Here is a 21,502-nt window from a genome sequence, read left to right on the forward strand (position 1 = left end):
CCAACACTATAGAAGAGGCACAAAGAAGAGCAGTGGATATGCCAACATCTGCCCGGTCCCTTGATGGAGTCAGCACGGCAACCAGTGCCATGAAGAACTGCAGGGATCAGATGGTATTCCTGCAGAAATAGTCAAGCACTGAGGAGAGACCTTAATGAGGCAACTACATGGAAATTCTCTCAATATATAGAGAGTACTGAAGAAGATGTACTGCACGACTTCAATGATGCCACCATTGTCACCACATACAAGAGGAAAGGTGAAAGTCCAACTGTGGCAACTACCACGGTATCTCATTACTTACGAGCACTGGAAAGATTCTGGCCAGAGTACTCTGATTGTCTGCTATGCAACATCACTAATCGTGTGCTATCAGACTCACAATGCTGTCTCAGGACAATGCGAGGAACAGCAGACATATTTGTAGCTAGTCAGATGCAAGAGCAATGCAGAGAACAGCAACAGAACCGTTACCAATGAACCAAGTCTTCACTGGACTTGGCTAACGCATTTGACACTGACAGCAGATCTGGACTTTGGCAACTATTACAGAAGTTTTGTTATCCAGAAAAATTCACCAACATTCTGAGGCTATGGCATAACGAAATGCTTAGACAAGTCTGTGAACATTGGTTCAGTATGACCCATTTCCTATCACTAATGTTAACTAGAGCTGCATAATTAATCCAACCCTGTTCAATGTCTTCTATGCAGTAATACCCAGTGATGCTAAAAGAGACCTGAATGCTGGTATCAGGATAGGTTTCCTGTCCTCTAGAAAATTATTCAACCTAAACATGCTGCAACCCTCCACCAAGATCTGAGGTAGTTGATGAGCTGCTGTATGCGAATGACTGCACTCCAGAGAAAACGAACTCAAGAGATACGATTGATAACAGACAAATTTATAGAGTCTACAAAAACAGAGGCGGAATCTAAAAGAAAGAAGTCATGTATCAACCTGCACCAGGAAAACCCTACAAGAAACCAGAAGTCACCATCAGCAACACACAGCTGAATGCTGTTACAGACTTCTGTTATCCTGGCAGCATATTGGTGAATGATGCTACTCTAGACAAGGAGCTGACAAGTCGCAGTAACAAAACCAGTTCATCATTGGCAGGCTATCAGGCAGAAACTGGCAGCAATACTGTATTAAGCTTCAAACAAAGATAAGAGATTAAAGCGGTTGTGCTGTCCTATCTGTAGCAGGGCTCGCACTCATACATCACCTCAAGTTTCTAGATAAATACCATTTTTGACAACTGCATACCAAACTCTGCATCAAACAGCAGAATAAAGTTAAAAATAAAGTTCTGGAATGCAGCCACTCCACAAGGACTGAAGCCATGCTCATGGCATCACAGTTACGCTGGGCTGGTCATGTGTTCAGGATGGACGACACCAGAATGCCAAAGCAGCTACTGTACAGCAAACTGGAAGTAGGTAACCACACACAAGATGGCCAGAAGAAATGCTTCACAGACACACTGAAGTATAACTTGAAGCAGTGCATCACTGATGTCAACAGCTGAGCATCAACAGACAGATCACCTGACAAGCAGTAGTGAGCAATGGGGTTACTCAGAGACTAATCACCATATGGCTCTTGAGGTACAGAGGCTGAGTTGTAAACAGCAGCAGCTTCAGCAGACCGACTGTAATCCCTTCCTCAATATTGAGCTACATGTGCATTCAAAGTAGAAAGGACAAAGTGTATTACCACTGACAGCATCATCTTCGGTCATGGACAACCACCACCTATCCAGGAATCATGTTTGCCCTCTTCGCTACAGAGGAGCCAAGGGAACGTGAGCGCCCAGTGTGATCTTCCATGATCCTAAGTCCTTTTCCATGTCATTGCATTCCAGGATAGAATCACCCACCTTGTATGACCTACAAGGTTCCTACGTAACATGTAATACACAAGTTTCTCATGTCAATCTGCTCAGTCTCACGTGCTTTGCACTTATTTGGCACAGAGCCTTTAGTATCCCCCTCTGTTGATTCAAGCTGATAAGTGCTTTTTGGTTTTCGGTTTTTGAAACCATACACCAAAAGCCCAGCAGGGTGCTCTGATGTGATCCAAAAACATTTTTTTCCCAAATCATGCAACTATCCATGGACATAGTTCTTGTAAGAAATGTTTAGAATAGTTAGCGTGTAAGTCAAGGACTGATTTGCAAATTAAGTTGTCTAACCATCGCAGCAAAAGCAGCTGCAGAGAGTTTGCAATTCAAAACTGTAACAAATTAAAGTGGCCACCCCACTCCTAACTTCAGGCCCAGTTGTGTTTTGCAGCAGAGACAAGTAATAAATCAGTTTTATTTTACTACAAATCCTACTCTAGTTTGGCTGCCAAATGAAAAAAGAAAAGACAAGAAAAAAAAAAGCTAGCCTTTCTGGCAAAATAACTACGTGACTATAGCTAAGAAGCCCAGACCCCCATCTCTTCCCTCCCCGGTCACTACAGATCTGCTTCTCACCTCGGTACGAAGAGATTTTGTAGATGTTTGAGAATGCTCTGAACATAAAGATTTGGTTCCTTAACAACAGGTAAAGGAATAGAGTCTTTAGGTAATACAAGAGCCATAATCCAGTCAGTATATACATCGACACAATACTTCACAGTATCGCCCTCCAATGGGAGGGTCAGTCCATAACAAACCACCTCCATGGTCCATTTTACCTAAACAAAGAAAGGGGAGGTTGTTAAAATACTGTATGTACCAAACATAAGATCATGTCTACATGTTTCTAAAACAAGCCCAATGGTGCCAATAACACCCCTTTTTAGCAATATCATCTGAACATATGCATCCCTTCAAGAAGTATTTCAGGCTGTGTGTGTTTATAACATATACGTAAAGGGACAGTTTCCCTTAAGGGACAGGCTGGAGCCTGCAGCTTGGAGATAATCAAGGAGGCCCTGCCACACCCTGGGGTCAAGCTATATAAAACAGGGGAAGGCAAGGAGAAGAAGCCAGGCAGGCCTGCAGTCACTCCTGTCCTGAAACCTTACTAAAAAGGGGACATGGTATTCGGTTAGTGTATGTTGGCATCTCCTTGCCTCGGGCTGTAAAAGCAAACCCATGCTTCCCCAATTAAAGGAATTAAGGCAGGGCACCACAAGGGGTTTGTGGGGATGGCCCACAGCTTTAAAGAAACTTTTTAAACAAACTCCAACTTACAGATTGTAAATCATGCTACCTAGCAGACTTAACATGGAAACTAAAGCAACACACAGTAAAAGCTGTTTTATCCAACATGTTGGGAAAATGGGGGGTGTGGATAAGTGAAAAATGCTGGTTAACTAAGAGGGAGCTTGGGTACAGGAAGGGGTGCAGGCTCGGGGCAGCGAGTTGGGGCACAGGAGTGCAGGGTGCCAGATCCAGGGGGGATGGTGTGCTCACCTCAGGTGGCTCCCCTCAAGTAGCAACCTGTCCCGGCTGCTCCTTGGTGGAGGTGTGGCAGGTGGCTCTGTGCACTGCCTCCACCTGCAGGCGCCACCCCCGCAGCTCCCATTGGCCGCAGTTCCCAGCCAATGGGAGCTGCAGAGCTAGTGCTTGGGGTGGGGCTGGGGCAGCTACATTTAGGAATTTAAATGTACTTCAGAAAGCTTGGATTATTTAAAAAATTCAAAGTTACACTGCAGAAAACTACACAGATGTGCAACACTGAGTTAACATGTGAACAGAACCAGAACCTCTGTAGAGAAACACTTACTTCTTTATCTGTTTTTAGTAAACTCTCGCTCCCAGCTGCCGATGGTGTATTTAAGGCTTGCCCAAGAGGACGCACCACTGCATTTGCCACCTCTCTCCCCACATTATCAGGATAGCTGTGAAGTACACTGGTGTGACCCTGATCATTTTGAACAACAAGATGCAGGGACCTCCACTCTGAGTACATAGTGCCTCTATGCTACACACCAAGCAATACCTGGGAGAAGAGAAAGAAGCAATTATTAAATATGCTTATGGTACACATTAATAGAACTCTGGCCACACGACACAGAACATACCCCATTACACATTTAAAAATGCAAATGAATGCTTCATGCTCATGGAGAATTGGAAAGAAAAAAAAAAAAATCAAACCGCAGCCATTCAACTCCAAGAGGTCCCTAATGTAGCCCAGTGAACCAGTATGCTGAATATATGGAATTTGTTCAAAAACGTTGATTTAATTACAGGTAAAAATCAGATATCAAGACAATCTTAAGACCTCTCCCGCATTGTATCGATGATCCACAGTCACTTGAAATGACCCCTGCTCTTTCCCAGCAATTATGGAACAGACATTGCTCTTACTCTAACACCTCTTTTCACTTGGAGGTCAATTCCAGAAGTACTCAGTGAATTTAAGTGCAAGCTCCAATGTACATTCCTACACATTAGCTCCTGGCAACACCTGTGATGCCAAGGAAAGGACACATGACAGATTTCAAGAAAAGGGCAGGCTAAACAAATGTTAAGAAGGATCTGTAGAGATGATCTTGTGGGAAGGTAAGTTAAATCCTTCCCCTTTACAGGTAAAGGAACCGGGGCTACTGGGAAAGAGTTGGCTAAGAAAATGAGTAAATTGTAGTGTGCACTCTCCAACTAACATGCCACTTGAATAAGCCCCCTCTTTTGTTGCAAATTAATCAAAAATGAACCTCCAGAAAAGGTACTTTAAAACCTCATTGAATTCTCATTTCACTAGCCCACAAACCCAATGACACTCAAAAGGAAAAACAGTCAATTTCCACCTCTCCACAAGATTTGTTGTGATGTCATAGACTATCAGGGTTGGAAGGGACCTCAGGAGGTCATCTAGTCCAACCCCCTGCTCAAAGCAGGATCAATCCCCAACTAAATCATCCCAGCCAGGGCTTTGTCAAGCCTGACCTTAAAAGCTTGTAAGGAAGGAGATTCCACCACCTCCCTAGGTAATGTATTCCAGTGCTTCACCACCCTCCTAGTGAAAAAGTTTTTCCTAATATCCAACCTAAACCTCCCCCACTGCAACTTGAGACCATTACTCCTCGTGCTGTCATCTGCTACCACTGAGAACAGTCTAGAGCCATCCTCTTTGGAACCCCCTTTCAGGTAGTCGAAAGCAGCTATCAAATCCCCCCCTCATTCTTCTCTTCCGCAGACTAAACATCCCCAGTTCCCTCAGCCTCTCCTCATAACTCATGTGTTCCAGTCCACTAATCACTTTTGTTGCCCTCCGCTGGATGCTTTCCAACTTTTTCCACATCCTTCTTCTAGTGTGCAGCCCAAAACTGGACACAGTACTCCAGATGAGGCCTCACCAATGTCGAATAGAGGGAAATGATCACGTCCCTTCATCTGCTGGCAATGCCCCTACTTATACATCCCAAAATGCCATTGATGGCCTTCTTGGCAATAACAGCACACTGTTGACTCATATCCAGCTTCTCGTCCACTGTAACCCCTAGGTCCTTATCTGCAGAACTGCTGCCTAGCCAGTCGGTCCCTAGTCTGTAACAGTGCATGGGATTCTTCTGCCTAAGTGCAGGACTCTGCACTTGTCCTTGTTGAACCTCAGATTTCTTTTGGCCCAATCCTCCAATTTGTCTAGGTTCCTCTGTATCCTATCTACCTCTCCCAGTTTAGTGTCATCTGCAAACTTGCTGAGAGTGCTATCCATGCCATCCTCCAGATAATTTATGAAGATATTGAACAAAACCGGCCCGAGGACCGACCTTTGGGGCATTCCCCTTGATACTGGCTGCCAACTAGACATGGAGCCATTGATCACTACCCGTTGAGCCTGACAATCTAGCCAACTTTCTATCCACCTTATAGTCCATTCATCCAGCCCATACTTCTTTAACTTGCTGGCAAGAATACTGTGGGAGACCGTGTCAAAAGCTTTGCTAAAGCCAAGGAACACCACGTCCACTACTTTCCCCTCATCCACAGAGCCAGTTATCTCGTCATAGAAGGCAATTAGATGAGTCAGGCATGACTTGTCCTTGGTGAATCCATGCTGACTGTTCCAGATCACTTTCCTCTTCTCTAAGTTCTTCAGAATTGATTCCTTGAGGACCTGCTCCATATTTTTCCAGGGACTGAGGTGACGCTGACTGGCCTGTAGTTCCCCAGATCCTCCTCCTTCCCTTTTTTAAATATGGGCACTACATTAGCCTTTTTCCAATCTTCCGGGACCTCCCCCGATTGGCCATTATCTCTGAAAACTCATGGCAATGGCTCTACAATCACATCTGCCAACTCCTTTAGCACCCTCAGATGCAGCGCATCCAGCCCCATGGACTTGTGCTCGTCCAGCTTTTCTAAATAGTCCCAACCCACTTCTTTCTCCACAGAGGGCTGGTCAGCTCCTCCCCATGCTGGGCTGCCCAGTGCAGTAGTCTGGGAGCTGACCTTATTCGTGAAGACAGAGGCAAAAAAAGCATTGAGTACATTAGCTTTTTCCACATCCTCTGTCACTAGGTTGCCTCCCTCATTCAGTAAGGGGCCCACACTTTCCTGGACTTTCTTCTTGTTGCTAACATACTGTTGGATCATATTAAAGAAGTTCTGTATTAAAATCACAAATGAGTTTGATTCCCCATAGTTTAAATTTCAGGGTATTACTAATTAAGAGGTCTCTTGGTTTTTTGTACTGTTTCTCTCCCTCTATGTGTTAAACTTGAAAGCTGCTAATTGCGTTACTACATTCTAAGACAGAGTCTGTTCTCAAAGCAATTCTTTGTAATAACTACTCACACAGAGAGAGAGACTCAAAACAATACTCTAACAACAGAAACAGCACTCAGAGACTCCCCGCCCTTTTGTTGTATTTATCTCTATTTTAACCACAATTTTTAACAAAGCAAGATGGAGGATGTATGTGGATGCATGCTTGGTGTGGATAATAACTGAATGATCGGGGAGGTGCCAGCCTAAGAATCCAGTGACCATCGGCTGAAGAAGGCATCAAGTGGAAATAATCAGAGGACCCCCGGAGGGCAGACTGGAATCTACCCAACAGCCTCAAGAATGGGAGAACCAAAGAACAAGACAACATCTAGCAGCACGGAGCTGTCAGGAATGTGCTATCTGCTGATTGATTCAGCAACAGCATGATGAAGCAATTCCCATAGACTGGCATAGAAAGAAATTCCTATAAAAATGGACTCTAGTAAGTGAGAACTTCGGAGTCTGATTCTGCAAACCAACTTCCAGGAGCATCAGATGAGGCCCTGCTCCCTCCTCATGTCCAGGCCACCTGGCCAGTGGCTTGGCATATATATATATAAATGTGAGTGAGAGTGACAGTGAGTAAGTAAATGTGAGACTGAATGGAATGTTATAGCTATAACTAACTGCTCATGTGCCAGCAATGCTCCTCTGCCATGTACATTGGTCAAACTGGACAGTCTCTACGTAAAAGAATAAATGGACACAAATCAGATGTCAAGAATTATAACACTCATAAACCAGTTGGAGAACACTTCAGTCTCTCTGGTCACGCAATCACAGACATGAAGGTCGCTATCTTACAACAAAAAAAAAACTTCAAATCCAGACTCCAGCGAGAAACTGCTGAATTGGAATTCATTTGCAAATTGGATACTATTAATTTAGGCTTAAATAGAGACTGGGAGTGGCTAACTCATTATGCAAGGTAGCCTATTTCCCCTTGTTTTTTCCTACCCCCCCCCCCCCCCCCCGACATACTGGTTAAACTTGGATTTATGCTGGAAATGGCCCACCTTGATTTTCATGCACGTTGTAAGGAGAGTGAGTCTGTGGGGGGGCGGGGGGGGGCGGAGGGTGAGAAAACCTGGATTTGTGCTGGAAATGGCCCAACTTGATGATCACTTTAGATAAGCTATTACCAGCAGGAGAGTGGGGTGGGAGGAGGTATTTTTTCATGGTCTCTGTGTATATAATGTTTTCTGCAGTTTCCACAGTATGCATCCGATGAAGTGAGCTGTAGCTCACGAAAGCTCATGCTCAAATAAATTGGTTAGTCTCTAAGGTGCCACAAGTACTCCTTTTCTTTTTGCGAATACAGACTAACACGGCTGTTACTCTGATAACTGCTTACTATGATTCTTTCTGTATTCACAATAAATGTGGTATTTTGCCTTTTTCCCTTTAATAAGATCCCGCTGGTTTGTTTTTATTGGTATAACAATACCTGAAGAAACCCTTCTTGTTACTCTTAACATTTCTTGCTAGCTGCAACTCTTCAAGTGTGATTTGGCCTTCCTGATTTCACTCCTGCATGCCCGAGCAATATTTTTAATACTCTTCCCTGGTCATTTGTCCAGTCTTCCACTTCCTGTAAGCTTCTTTTTTGTGTTTAAGATCATCAAGGATTTCACCGTTAAGCCAAGCTGGTCACCTGCCATATTTACTATTCTTTCTACACATAGGGATGGTTTGTCCCTGTAACCTCAATAAAGATTCTTTAAAATACAGCCAGCTCTCCTGGACTCCTTTCCCCCTCATGTTATTCTCCCAGGGGATCCTGCCCATCAGTTCCCTGAGGGAGTCAAAGTCTGCTTTTCTGAAGTCCAGGTCCGTATTCTGCTGCTCTCATTTCTTCCTTGTGTCAGGATCCTGAACTCAACCATCTCATGGTCACTGCCTCCCAGGTTCCCATCCACTTTTGCTTCCCCTACTAATTCTTCCCAGTTTGTGAGCACCAGCTCAAGAAGAGCTCTGCCCCTAGTTGGTTCCTCCAGCACTTGCACCAGGAAATTGTCCCCTACACTTTCCTAAAACTTCCTGGATTGTCTGTGCACTGCTGTATTGCTCTCCCAGCAGATATCAGGGTGACTGAAGTCTCCCATGAGAACCAGGGCCCGCGATTTAGTAACTTCCGTTAGTTGCTGGAAGAAAGCCTCGTCCACCTCATCCCCCTGGTCCGGTGGTCTATAGCAGACTCCCACCACGACATCACCCTTGTTGCTCACACTTCTAACCTTAATCCAGAGACTCAGGTTTTTCTGCAGTTTCATACCGGAGCTCTGAGCAGTCATACTGCTCTCTTACATACAGTGCAACTCCCCCACCTTTTCTGATATATGTCATGTCTCATATCAAGACTTCACTACATGCACATACATAAAAAAAGTACATTAACAAGTAGATCAAAACAGTAGTATTTCACATATGCCAGTCACTCAGACTGTAAACTCTTTGGGGGTAGAGATGGTCTTTTCCAAAGAAGGAGGGAGGTACGCACATACTATGGCTAGCAGAATGGGGCCAATAAGTGCTACTGCAATATAAGCTATCAAAACCAATACTCTAGTCAAAAATACATACATCCAACATTTAGTAGTCTTGATTTTATCCTGTTCTCTCAGGACTTGCCTACACAAAGAAATGTACTAGCTTAACTCCTTGTGTGGACACTCTTATTCTGGAATAAGAGTCCATGCAGTGAGCTATACCAGTATAACTAGAATAGTACAATTATGCCAATAAATTAAGAACATAACAGCCATACTGGATTAGACCAATTGTCCATTTAGCCCAATATCTGGTCTTCAGACAGCAGCCAATGCCAGGTGCTTCAGAAGGAATGAATAAAACAGGTAATCAAGTGATCTATACCATCATCCACTCCCAGCTTCAGGCAATCAGAGGCTAGGGACACTCAGAGCACGGGACTGCGTTCCTGCCAATCTTTGACTAATAGCCACTGATAGGTTCCTGGAGGATTGGTCTTTCTAGTTTTGGCCTTCAAAACATCCCCTGGCAAAGAGTTCCACATGTGGACTGTGCACTGTGCGAAGCAGTACTTCCTTCTGTTTTTTGTTGTTGTTTTTTTTTTTTTTTTAAAACCCTATGCCTATTAACTTCATTTCGTGACCCCTGGTTTGTGTGTTATGTGAAGGAGTAAAAACATTTTCTTATTCACCTTCTACACACCAATCAAGATTTCATAGACCTCTATCATATCCCCCCCTTAATAGTCTCTTTTCCAAGCTGAAAAGTCCGTCTTTTTACTCTCTACTCACACAGAAGCTGTTCCATACCCCAAATCATTTTTGTTGCCCTTCTCTGGACCTTTCCAGTACATCATTGTTGAGATCTGCACGCAGTATTCAAGGTGGATTTATATAGATGCATGCTGATATTTTCTGTCTTACTATCCATCCCTTTCCTAATCGTTCCTAACACTGTTAACTTTGACTGTCGCTGCACATTGAGTGGATGTTTTCAGAGAACTATCCACAATGACTCCAAGATCTCTTTCTTGAGTAAAAAGAAAAGGAGTACTTGTGGCACCTTAGAAACTAACCAATTTATTTGAGCAAAAGCTTTCGTGAGCTACAGCTCACTTCATCGGATGCATTCAGTGGAAAATATAGTGGGGAGATTTATATACACAGAGAACATGAAACAATGGGTGTTATCATACACACTGTAAGGAGAGTGAGCTAATACCAGCAGGAGAGCGGGGCGGGGGCGGGGGGGGGGGAAGGGGGGACGACACCTTTTGTAGTGATAATCAAGGTGGGCCATTTCCAGCAGTTAACAAGAACGTCTGGGGAACAATGGGGGGGTGCAGGTGGGAAATAAACATGGGGAAATACACAAAGTAGAACTATTTCCCCATGTTTATTCCCCCACCCCATACTGTTCCTCAGATGTTCTTGTTAACTGCTGGAAATGGCCCACCTTGATTATCACTACAAGAGGTTTTCTCCCCCGCCCCCCCACTCTCCTGCTGGTATTAGCTCATCTTAAGTGATCACTCTCTTTACAGTGTGTACGATAACACCCATTTTTTCATGTTCTGTGTGTATATAAATCTCCTCACTGTATTTTCCACTGAATGCATCCAATGAAGTGAGCTGTAGCTCATGAAAGCTTTTGCTCAAATAAATTGGTTAGTCTCTAAGGTGCCACAAGTACTCCTTTTCTTTTTGCGAATACAGACTAACACGGCTGCTACTCTGAAACCTGTCAGTAAGCTTTAAGTTATAGTTCCAACACAAAATAATCAAAAGTGGCATTTAAAAAAAGCCTCAGATTCTCTTCCCTTCAATTAAGGTTTACAGTTTGGGTCTGGTTTTGTTTAAGTTTGATCTACAGGAGGCAGGACTTCACAGCTCTTCTTACAGTCCTAAGATCCCTAAAAATTGCAGGCAGACACTAATCCAGTGGTTCTTGCTGGAGGTACACAGAGGTCTTCCAGGGGGTATGTCAACTCATCTAGCTAGTGGCCAAGTTTTACTACAGGATACATAAAAAGCACTAGCGAAGACAGTACAAAACTAAAATTTCATATAGATAGTGACTTGTTTATACTGCTCTATATACTAAAATCAGTGTTTCTCAACACGGGGGTAGCGATCCCGGGGCGGGGGGGGGGGGGGGGGAATCAAGTGCACAGCCAGTATTAGGGGGTAGCAAGGAGCAGCCCCACGAAGCTAAGATTCATGCTGAAGCCGAACCCCTGCCACCCAGGGCTGACATCAGACTCCTGAAAAGGGGTATAGTAGCCTGGGAAGGTTGAGAATCACTGCGCTAGCCCATCTTCCAGGAAACAAAGATGTGAACGTTAAAGTGTGGCTTGCAAGCCAAGAGTAATAAAAGCCCATTTGTTCAAAACATTTGCACTCAACCTTTCCCCTAAAAGACTCTTGGACCAGTACCAAACAGGGCAGGGCTTGCAGGGATATTAGTCTTTTCAAAGAGCGGGCTCACCACTGAACAGCTTTGTAAGTTAGCAAAGCCTCAGGTTAGCAATCCCCCATGCTGTCTTCCCAAAGAGCACTGTAGAAAGCCTAAGTGCGATATTTATTTTGCTATTTTCCAGACTCAACTGCTGCCTGGTTTGAGGCAGAAGCCAGATGCACTGCTGATTAAGTCAATATCAAATGCATAAGAACATAGATTCTGCAGGAAAGATATCCCTCCCTACACTTCCGTAAGAAAGCAATTTTTATTTTTTTTGAAGTGGTGGGAGCACAGGAGCCAGAGACCTAAAGCTTGGAGAGAAGAGGACGATCACAAGACCCAGCTCTTTGAAGGGGAAAATGGATGAACCACAGGTAGAAGCAGGAGGAGGTGGTGGTGGTCAGGAAAGCAGACAGTGCCAACTAGTCTAGGACCAAGGCCTTGTCTACATGGGAAATTATATCAGTAGGCAGGGCTGTCCTTACCCATATGCAAACTATGCAGCTGCACAGGGCACCACACCAAATTTCCTGGTGCCCTATGCAGCTGCGTGCTGCTCCAGCGGCCAGCCCAATCCCCCCAGCTGGCTGAGCCTGCCAGGAAAGCTGACCCCGCCCCGCCCCAAAGCCCCTGTTCTGCTCCACCCCTTCCCCCACTCCACCCCTTCCCCAATGCATCTGATGAAGTGAGCTGCAGCTCACGAAAGCTTATGCTCAAATAAATTGGTTAGTCTCTACGGTGCCACAAGTACTCCTTTTCTTTTTGCAAATACAGACAAACATGGCTGCTACTCTGAAACCTATTTCTAAAACGGTTTGTGCTTTGGTATCCAAAAAGCCTAACAGAACTTTTTCTGATGCTGAAAAAGATCTTTTGTCAGATTTAAGACACAATTTTCAGATTCCATACCTACATGGACAATTTTATAGTGCTCAAAAAAAGTGTCAGGGAGAGGAAATATCTTTTTGGTAATCAATCTAGGACCACTGCCTGGAAGAGTTTACTGATCAATTAAGCATTTGTAAACAGTTTATAGCCATGGCAAGTTAGCAGAGACGAGATTTAAAACATACATTTATACACACACTAAATTGTTTTTATATTTTGATGTGTTCTTGAATTTTAACTTTATCAAGCCACTAAAACTGGTCCAAAAACAACAGTTAGTATTTTTACTTCAGCTCCCTGTCCCTTTGAAACTTGGGAGGATATTCAAGTTTCCTAGTGATGTAATCACAGCTATCTTCAAGTTCAACTTGCTAACAACACCCAAAGTTAAAGAAAAAACATCTGAAACGTATTTCTCCACCTAACTTCATTAAACTATTTCACAGCCTCTTAAATTTGGAAACAGGAAGTGCTTATGTCCTCAGAAGAAGCACAGAGCAAAAAACATCCTCTTAAATTTCACAGGGAACTACAGAGGAAGTACAAATAATAACTTTGTTTAGTGGAGCAATTGAGAGGTTTTGAAGCTAAAATATTTTTGTTGAATTTTATTAAAACTGGGGATCTATTAACATATTTCAATAGGGCAGGTCATTCGGATTTTCATCTGGTTTCCTCCACATCCATTTAAACTCTGGCATGATTTTAGTAGCTGTTATCTTAGGAACCACTGCAACCAGAAATTAACGTTTTGTCAGTTGAAAACTAGAATTCCCAACTGCTTTTTAGCAAGCATAAAACACAGATTTCTTGCTCTTGCAGTTCTTGTGAGAGAAGCCTCTTTAAAACAAAAAACAAAAACAAAACAAAAAACACCACACACACAGGGGTCAGGGGGGGAAAAAAAAAAAAATTGGGGTTTTATTCCCTGCTTTGACAGGCCTTGGGCAACCAACTGTCGCCAAAGTCTTCAACTCTGGCGAACTCAAGCTAGGCTCCTAAATCTATAAGGTACTCAGTTTTCTTAAAAAGTGACCTGGTTTACAGAGGTGCTGAGCACCTACAATATCCAATTACATCAGAGGACTTTACAGGCACCCCACTTCCAAATCAAACCACTTAATTTAGGCTCCTAAATATGGAGATGAACTTTAAAGATCACACATTTCAAATGCAGTGTCTAGTCTCCATAAAATGGGATAATACTGCATAACTACACCACACCACACGAGGGCTGGGAGATTTAACATGGTTTGTAAAACCATCTGACATCCTCAAGTAATTTAAAATCCCTAGAGGAGGGCAAAACATTGTGATATATGGAACTGCCTGAATTCCACTGGGACAGAGAGGCAAAGCCTTCATGGGAAGCTTCAGGGTGGGTGATAACATTGAAGCTAGAGTAGATACAGAATGAAAGTCAGCTGGCAGATGTGCAAGACTAAATCCTGATGTCAGAAGTTTGGGGGCCCCGGCTACAAGCTTTTGGAGAGGTCAAGATACACTCTGGAAGCATTTTATTCCAAAAGAAGGGAGTCTCTTCTCTTGTTTTTTTATTTCCCACCCCCTTTCAATTCCACTTTAACTACTCCTGTAATGTGCTGGAATCTGCCCCTTTAGAATCTGCATTTACTGTCACAGGAGACGGTGTTTCCGCATCTAGGAGCGGAAGGGTATGTCTACACTACAGCAACTACAGCTGCACAGTTAAGGCACTACAGCTGTGCTGCTGTAGTGCCATAGTATATGTGCATCCTACATTGATGGAAGGGGGTTGTCTCTTGATGTAGTTAATTCACCTCTTCAAGAGGCAACAGCTAGGTCGACAGCAGAATTCCATCAACCTAGCACATCTACACCAAGGGTTAGATTGGCCTAACTATAGCGATCAGGGCGTAAAATTTTTCACAGACCTGAACAATGTAGCTAATTGTTATAGACAATAGATGTAATAAAGCGTAGACAAGGTCTAAGTCTTGTTGAATGTTAATGGGACTTAGATTCTTAAGTGCCTAATCAGTTTTGAAAATTCTACCCTTTGTCTTGTTTTGCTCTCCCATTTATAAAATCACACCACCACATTTCTCCCCACCACCTTCATCTTTCTGTCAATTAAGAGTGTGATTGAATGACATGGTTGCTTCTGATGGTAGGGGGCAAGCCTCAAGAGCCTTGAGGCTCACTTTTGGTTTATGTCTTATATTCTTAAAAGTTACCTATAGGGATCAGGAAGGGATTCCTCCTCCCCCCAGTATATTCTGGGTTTGTTTTAATCTCCTTCCTCTGAACCAACAGGGATGGCCATTGCTGGAGATGGGACATTAGACAGGGAGGGTCAGGGCTCTGAGATGGCACCAAGCATTCTCGCTCAGGTGCTTGGCTGGCCAGTTCTTACTCACATACTCGGGATCTACAGGATTGCCATACGTGGGGTCAGGAAGGAATTTTGCCCCAGGCCAGACTGACATCGACTTTGGAGGTTTCATCATCTTCTGCAGCATGTGCATGCGGGTCACTTGCCAAGATTACTTGGGTATACCTTACTTAACCATTTCCCAACTATTGACAGGGTCGTAAGGCATTGATGCACATCAGTCCCTCCTATTCTCTGCCTGTGGCACATAACAGTCTAGTCTCCGGAGGGCCACGGTATTTCAGTCTGATTTCTGTTGTTGGGTTTAGTGTGCTGGTGCTGGGTGGTGTTGGTGACCTGTGCTATACAGGATGTCAAACCAGATAGTATTAGGGTGACCAGATGCGGAATCCAAGATATCGGGGCCATCGCAGGGGAAGCGCCTTTTCAATTGTTACACTCACCCAGCACGTTTGGCAGCGGGAAATAAATCTTGCTGACGAAGAAAGAAGTACCCGCCGCCAAAGACCCGGACATGCCGGGTGAGTACAACAATTGAAAAGCCACTCCCCCTGCCTGTCACTGCCGCCTAAGCAAAAAGGGCTACCGTGCCCGAAACAAAATATCGGGACAAATGGAGTCCCGACCACACTTCGGTCAGGACACGGGACAAACTGCTCAATATCGGGACATCTGGTCACCCTAGATGTTATGGTGGTTCCTTCTGGCCTTAAACTCGAGGACTATGACTTGTCTCCTCCAGCCCAGTCTCCTGGATGTACGAGGGAGCAATGCTGAAGTGGGTCAGCTAGAGATCACACTTCATCTCTAACAGGATTGGCTGAGTTCAGCTGAGCCACTTCAGCTTGGTCCACTGGAACCTTCAAAGGAAGCTCACAAGGAGAAAAAAAAAAAAATCTTATAGGTTAGCCACAATAATGAACACTTTGCTATAAGTAGGTAGGCTGAATTTCTGTACCTAGCTAGCACTTTGGCCATTCATGAGTAGATAGCACTATGGCCAATCCCAGTTCTTTATAAACCAGATGCATCATTTCTTCGGTCTCTAGTTTTAGTATTATCTTAATACTATCAAAAAGAACTGCCTTTCTGAGTCTACAGTCACCTTCCATGCTTCTGCCGTTCTCATAATTTTGCCATACAACAGCAGAGTTCACTGATACCAATAGTTCTGAATATCAACTGTGAAAAATCAAGAATCATGAAAATGTCCTATTGCAAATAGTTTTCCTGAGCAGCAGCAACAGAGACAGGCACTGAAATTATTCACGGGGGAATCTAATGAAAGGAGAAAGTAACAGAAACCTTCCTTTCTCCATCCCCACACACTGTACTCCGACTTGCAGCAATCAAGGAGCTGTGAACAGGAGAAGAGAGAGAAAGCTCGCTCACTCTTTCAACAGTAAGTTAAGACAAACTTTCAAATTTATAACACTTAATCGTCTGGAGCTAATATAAAAGATGGAGCTCCCTTCCCACAGCAGGATTCAGAGCAAGCATCATTGCAGAAATCCCAGCTTTGTTCTCCCAGCAGTTTGGGTCATGGGGCACCTGGGTTTCCCAAATGGTGCTGGCCCAGGGCCTACCCAAAGAGGGGATCCTCTTTTGTAGCCACTTATGGCTAGTTGGTGTCTGGCAATCCCAAGGTACTCCCCTAACACAGTTTTATATTATAAACCAGTTGAAGACTAAACCCCGACTCCCAATAAGCTGTTCAAACCCCTTCCTAGTTCACTGCCTCATGCTCTGTCCAAGGGCACTTCTCTGTTCACCACCCTCTTGCTCTCCTTGTATCACTTCAGCCTAAGCCAGAACCTCTAGTGCCGGCAGTTGCCAGCATGGCCGAGATGTAGGCAGCTGCCTGCGCTGACTACAGGGGCCGCGGAGACTCGCCACCCGCCGCCAGTCCCCAGGGACCCGCTCCTGAGCCCCTGCTGCTTTGCCGGAGTCTCGGCGGACCTGCCCCGCCGCCCCGGCGGGCAGCGGCCAGCCCACGACGGGCCCTGCCCGGCGCTGCCTCCGGCGACGAGCCGGGCCCGGGAGCGAAGGAACGTCACCCGCTGCGGCGGGTCCCCGCTCGGGGCAGGGCGGGTCCCCGGGCCCGGAGCGCTCGGGCCGCGGAGCTAGCGCCTCCCGGGCGGCGCGGGCATCGCCGGGGCTCGGCCCGCGGGCTGGCACCTCTCAGCGCGGGCGGCAGAGGCGACACCCCGCAGGCGCCGCGGCGAGGCCGGGCCCAACCTGCCGGGCCCGCCCTGGGCAGCCGGCCGCAGCCCCCCTACGCGGCCAGGCCCTGCTGCCCCCGCGGCGCCCACAGCCCGAGGGCGGAGCCGGCCCACCCGCGGCCCGGGCCTCCCCAGGGCAGCTGCCGCGGTGCGGCCCGGCCCGCAAGGGCGCCCGGGGCCCGTCGCTGCCCGCCCGCTGGGGAGGGCCAGTTACCTGCGCCGATGGGCCCGGCTGGCATGTCGGGGGCAGGGCACCGCTCCGCCCTCAGGCGCCCGGCTCCATGGTGCCCGCAGTGGGTGAGGCCGGCGACACAGCACGGGAGGCTCCGCTCAGCTCGGCTCTCTCCGGACACTTCCGGCAGCGCCAGAAAACTCACCCGGGGGACCCCGGTTTCTCGGCACACAGGGCGCGTGCACCACGCCACACTGAGTGCTTCGCGAAATAAGTTCCCCCTTATCTGCGCTCCACTTATTGGGAAGTGCGCGTGCGCGTGACATTTTCCTCGCTGTCAAATAAGTCTCTGGCATAGTCGTTTGCGCTTGCGCATTTTATACTGTCAACCCGCTTTCTCCACCTTTATCTTATTCTTAAACGGACAGTGCGCACTTTGACAGGGCCTGGAATGTTGCCCCACAGATTACCTTTACACTAAGTCCTAAACCTTCCTTGACCCCCCCACACACCTGCCAGCAATGGGGTTCAAACTGTTATGCTCTGCTCAGCTCCCTAGACGGCCCAATGCATTAAGTTTCCTCAAGCAGCATTCTGAGGGAGTAACTTAATTGTAATTTGTGACAAATTTGGAGGAATTTGCTTAACAAACCCTTGAAACCCTAAAAAGAAAAGGAGGACTTGTGGCACCTTAGACACTAACAAATTTATTTCAGCATAAGCTTTCGTGAGCTACAGCTCACTTCATTGGATGCATCTGATGAAGTGAGCTGTAGCTCACGAAACCTTATGCTCAAATAAATTTGTTAGTCTCTAAGGTGCCACAAGTCCTCCTTTTCTTTTTACGGATACAGACTAACACGGCTGCTACTCTGAAACCTTGAACCCCTGTAAGGCCTCTTTGTTTGGGGCACTTTCCATTTGCAGAGTGGTCTCTATATTCCTTGGGTTTCTCAAACTCCTGCATTTCTGGGTATGTGTCTTTTGTGGTAGAGCATATTATGCCTCTGAAGACTTAAAAGTCAAGGATGATAGCAGGGACAGAACGCCCCAAGATTCATGGTGAGGGTTATAGGTGAGGAGGGAAGGGTTAACCAGCAGATCCTAGAAATAGCTGCTCTTGTTAACTTTCAGGAAACCACACAGGGAGGGAGGTGCAGGGCCACATAGGGATGGAGGAGGGAGTGCCATGCCACATAGAGACACATGGGGACAGGGGGAGGGGGTGCAGGGCCACATGGAGATGGGGGGAGTGGGTGTCTGAATGGGGGTGGAGGAGTGAACAGGGGGTGCAAGGACACATGGGAGTGCAGGGACATATTGGGACAGGGGCAGATGTGCCTGACTGAATAGGAGAGGCTAGGGATCAGCCAGGGTCTGCATGGGAAAAGCTCCCTAACAATCCCTCCCTGCCCCCCCCAAAAAACTTGTTTCATGCTTTTCCCACCCATACACAACAACCCTCCAAGTTCACACCCAGGCTCCTTCCCAGCAATTACTTCCCTCTCCCTCAGCTCCTCTATTACCCCTGGCTCCCCCAAGCCTTTACACTGCTTCTGAGGGATGCAGAAAATAGGTTTCTGTATTGTAATTTAAGTGAATTATTACTCAGAGTTCTGTATTAATATACCTAGTGAGGAATCTATTTGTCAAAAAACATTTCCTGAATTTTTGTTGTTGTCTGTATTGTTACAGACATACTTGCTGACAGATATTTTGAAATAAATGTCCAAAAATAATTGAAACTGGTGTGATTATATTGTGTTATTTTGACAAATAAAATATGCAGAGTTTTGTAGAATTTGAAAATATTGTGTGGAGAATTTTTAATTTTTTGGTACAGAATTCCCCCAGGAATATGTAACTCATTTGTGTATGTATGCCTGCTTTAACCCTGTGATAACTCTCTCTCATTTCTTTTCTTAGTTAATAAATTCTTAGGTGGTTTACTGTAGGTAGGGCCCTACCAAATTCACAGCCATGAAAAACGCCTCACGGACTGTGAAATCTGGTCTCCGCCCATGAAATCTGTATAGTACAGAGTAAAAGCACACAAAAGACCAGATTTCACAGAGGAGACCAGCGTTTCTCAAATTGGGGATCCTGACTGAAAAAGCAGCTGCGCGGGGGGGGTCACAAGGTTATTTTAGGAGGGGGCTACAGTATTGCCACCTTTACTTCTGCGCTGCCTTCAGAGCTGGGTGACCGGAGAGCAGTAGCTGTTGACCGGGTGCCCAGCTCTGAAGACAGTGCCCCACCAACAGCAGCACAGAAATACGGATGGCAATACCATACCATGTCACTCTCACTTCTGCACTGCTGCCTTCAGAACTGGGCAGCCAGAGAGTGGCAGCTGCTGACTGAGGGTGCTGCTGGCAGCGGCTCTGCCTTCAGAGCTGGGCTCCCAGCCAGCAGCTGTCGCTCTCCAGCTGCCCAGCTCTGAAGGCAGCACCGCCATCAGCAACAGCGCAGAAGTAAGAGGCCCCTACAATTACAACACTGTGAAATTTCAGATTTAAATAGCCGAAATCATGATATTTACGATTTTAAAAATCCTATGGCCATGAAATTGACCAAAATGGACTGTGAATTTGGTAGAGCCTTAACTAGAGGATTGACTACAAGCATTGTCTTTGATGTGAGAGTTACCAGAATATTTGGTGAACTTTGGTGTATAGCAACTATCTGTCACTAAATCCAGCTTACCTGGGTGGCAAGATAGACTGGAATGCCCAAGGGCATTGTCTTTGACTCCGTGGTAAAACTGTTATAGTGCTTTAGGAGTTCACACTTGTCACTGGGCAGGTGAAATCGAATTATAGAACATAAAACCAGTTTGGGTACTCTGCTCTGCTTCTTGACAGTCTGTCCTGAAGTTGGCACTCATGCTCAGGAGGCGCTCCAAACAGTGTGACATGTCTCTGTAGCTCAGCATTAGGCTCCTATCTATGTGAGATAGCACACACCCCTCTGGTCGGCATCTCCCCACCTAGTGCGTTGACTTTTGTGGATCGCAGTCTGAAGTGCATCTGTCTCCCCAGTCATTGTATAGGGCGCCTGGGCACCTAACTCAGCTCTGTGGATAGCAGTGTCATCCCTGTGATTTTCTAGATGCTTAAAAGTTAGGCACTGTGATCTCAGAGCTCCCCAATACCGGATGCAAAAGGGCTCCCCCCAGCATGAACAATAAAACTCAGCTAACCTGACCAGCTCAATACACCTCACACCATGTCAACGTGATCTTTATTTGAAAGGTGTCATGTAAAACATCATCTGAAAAGTAATAACACACTGGTCATTAATACTCACTGTGAAATGTCTATAAAAGCACTGTACGTGAAATTATGGATACTCCCTACATAACCAAATCTCATTGTAGCCCTGACACTTGCTTTTGTTCAATTTCCAGTGTTGGATTTGGTGTGGTTTGAGGGGTTTTTTGCATGTTACACAGTCACATATTGTAGTTAACTCCTGTCCTGAATCAGCAAATCCTCAGAGATGTGAGATATGCTGTTTTGGTTTCACTCACATGCAGCAGTAATCTAGAGAAGTCACCTAAACACAGGGGCCGAAAGGGGAAGTGAAGGGGAAGTCTAGCACTTCAAGTATGAAGCCAGAATTTTTGGCTCGTTTCCAAACCTGAAGCTGGTGTCCTGGGGTAGTGTTTGTGTTTGATGGCCTCAAGTATTCTGGATCTATATAAATCCTTAACTTGTTTGGGTTTATTACAATGTCCATACTGTTAATCTATTCAGTCTTAATGTGCCCACTCACATCTAGTTTTACCATCTAGTCAAGTTCAGTTTTATTTCTCAGGAGCTAATAGGACTTCCTGTGGTACATGCATTATATCCTTAATACACCACTAGTATGTTAAATAACTCCTCAGATTCTTTGAGAACAAACTTTTCATCCTGTTCTATAGGAAAGGTATCCTGCCTCCCTGCAGCCAGTGTAGTATGCCTCAGTTTCCCCTCTTTCCAGGCCCAGCTCTATTAATGGCCAAACACAATGTAAATCTTTCACATACACACCTCTTCTCCAAGGTGTGACGCTGGCAGACCACTTGCCAGCTCATGTCAAAGCACCAGGCCTCACTGAAAGCTTACAAATGCATAACTGGAAGCTAGGCCAATTCACTTGTGTATTAGTGTAAATCAAAGTGATTGTTAAATGT

General features: G+C 45.5%; 1 protein-coding gene across 13 annotated transcripts in view; it reads right to left on the reverse strand.

Moving 5' to 3' along the window:
• RALGAPB (Ral GTPase activating protein non-catalytic subunit beta) overlaps positions 1–17,671 on the reverse strand; it is a 112,789-nt gene extending 95,118 nt beyond the window's left edge. For 4 of the 13 annotated variants that reach the window (XM_043526616.1, XM_043526614.1, XM_043526613.1 and 1 more), the window contains exons 1-3: positions 17,365–17,637; positions 3,727–3,942; positions 2,487–2,689 (exon numbers count right to left, since the gene is read on the reverse strand). In XM_043526616.1, coding sequence (XP_043382551.1) covers positions 2,487–2,689; positions 3,727–3,912 — 389 coding nt within the window. In that variant the 5' untranslated portion in view covers positions 3,913–3,942; positions 17,365–17,637. Of the gene's footprint in view, positions 1–2,486; positions 2,690–3,726; positions 3,943–16,233; positions 16,286–17,364 lie in introns of all 13 variants that reach the window. The other 9 variants (XM_037877288.2, XM_043526608.1, XM_043526607.1 and 6 more) reach the window with 7 other exon arrangements.
• Between the last annotated feature and the right edge of the window lie 3,831 nt (positions 17,672–21,502).

Source organism: Chelonia mydas, chromosome 13 (assembly GCF_015237465.2).
Source record: "Chelonia mydas isolate rCheMyd1 chromosome 13, rCheMyd1.pri.v2, whole genome shotgun sequence".
Taxonomy (NCBI): Eukaryota; Metazoa; Chordata; order Testudines; family Cheloniidae; genus Chelonia; species Chelonia mydas.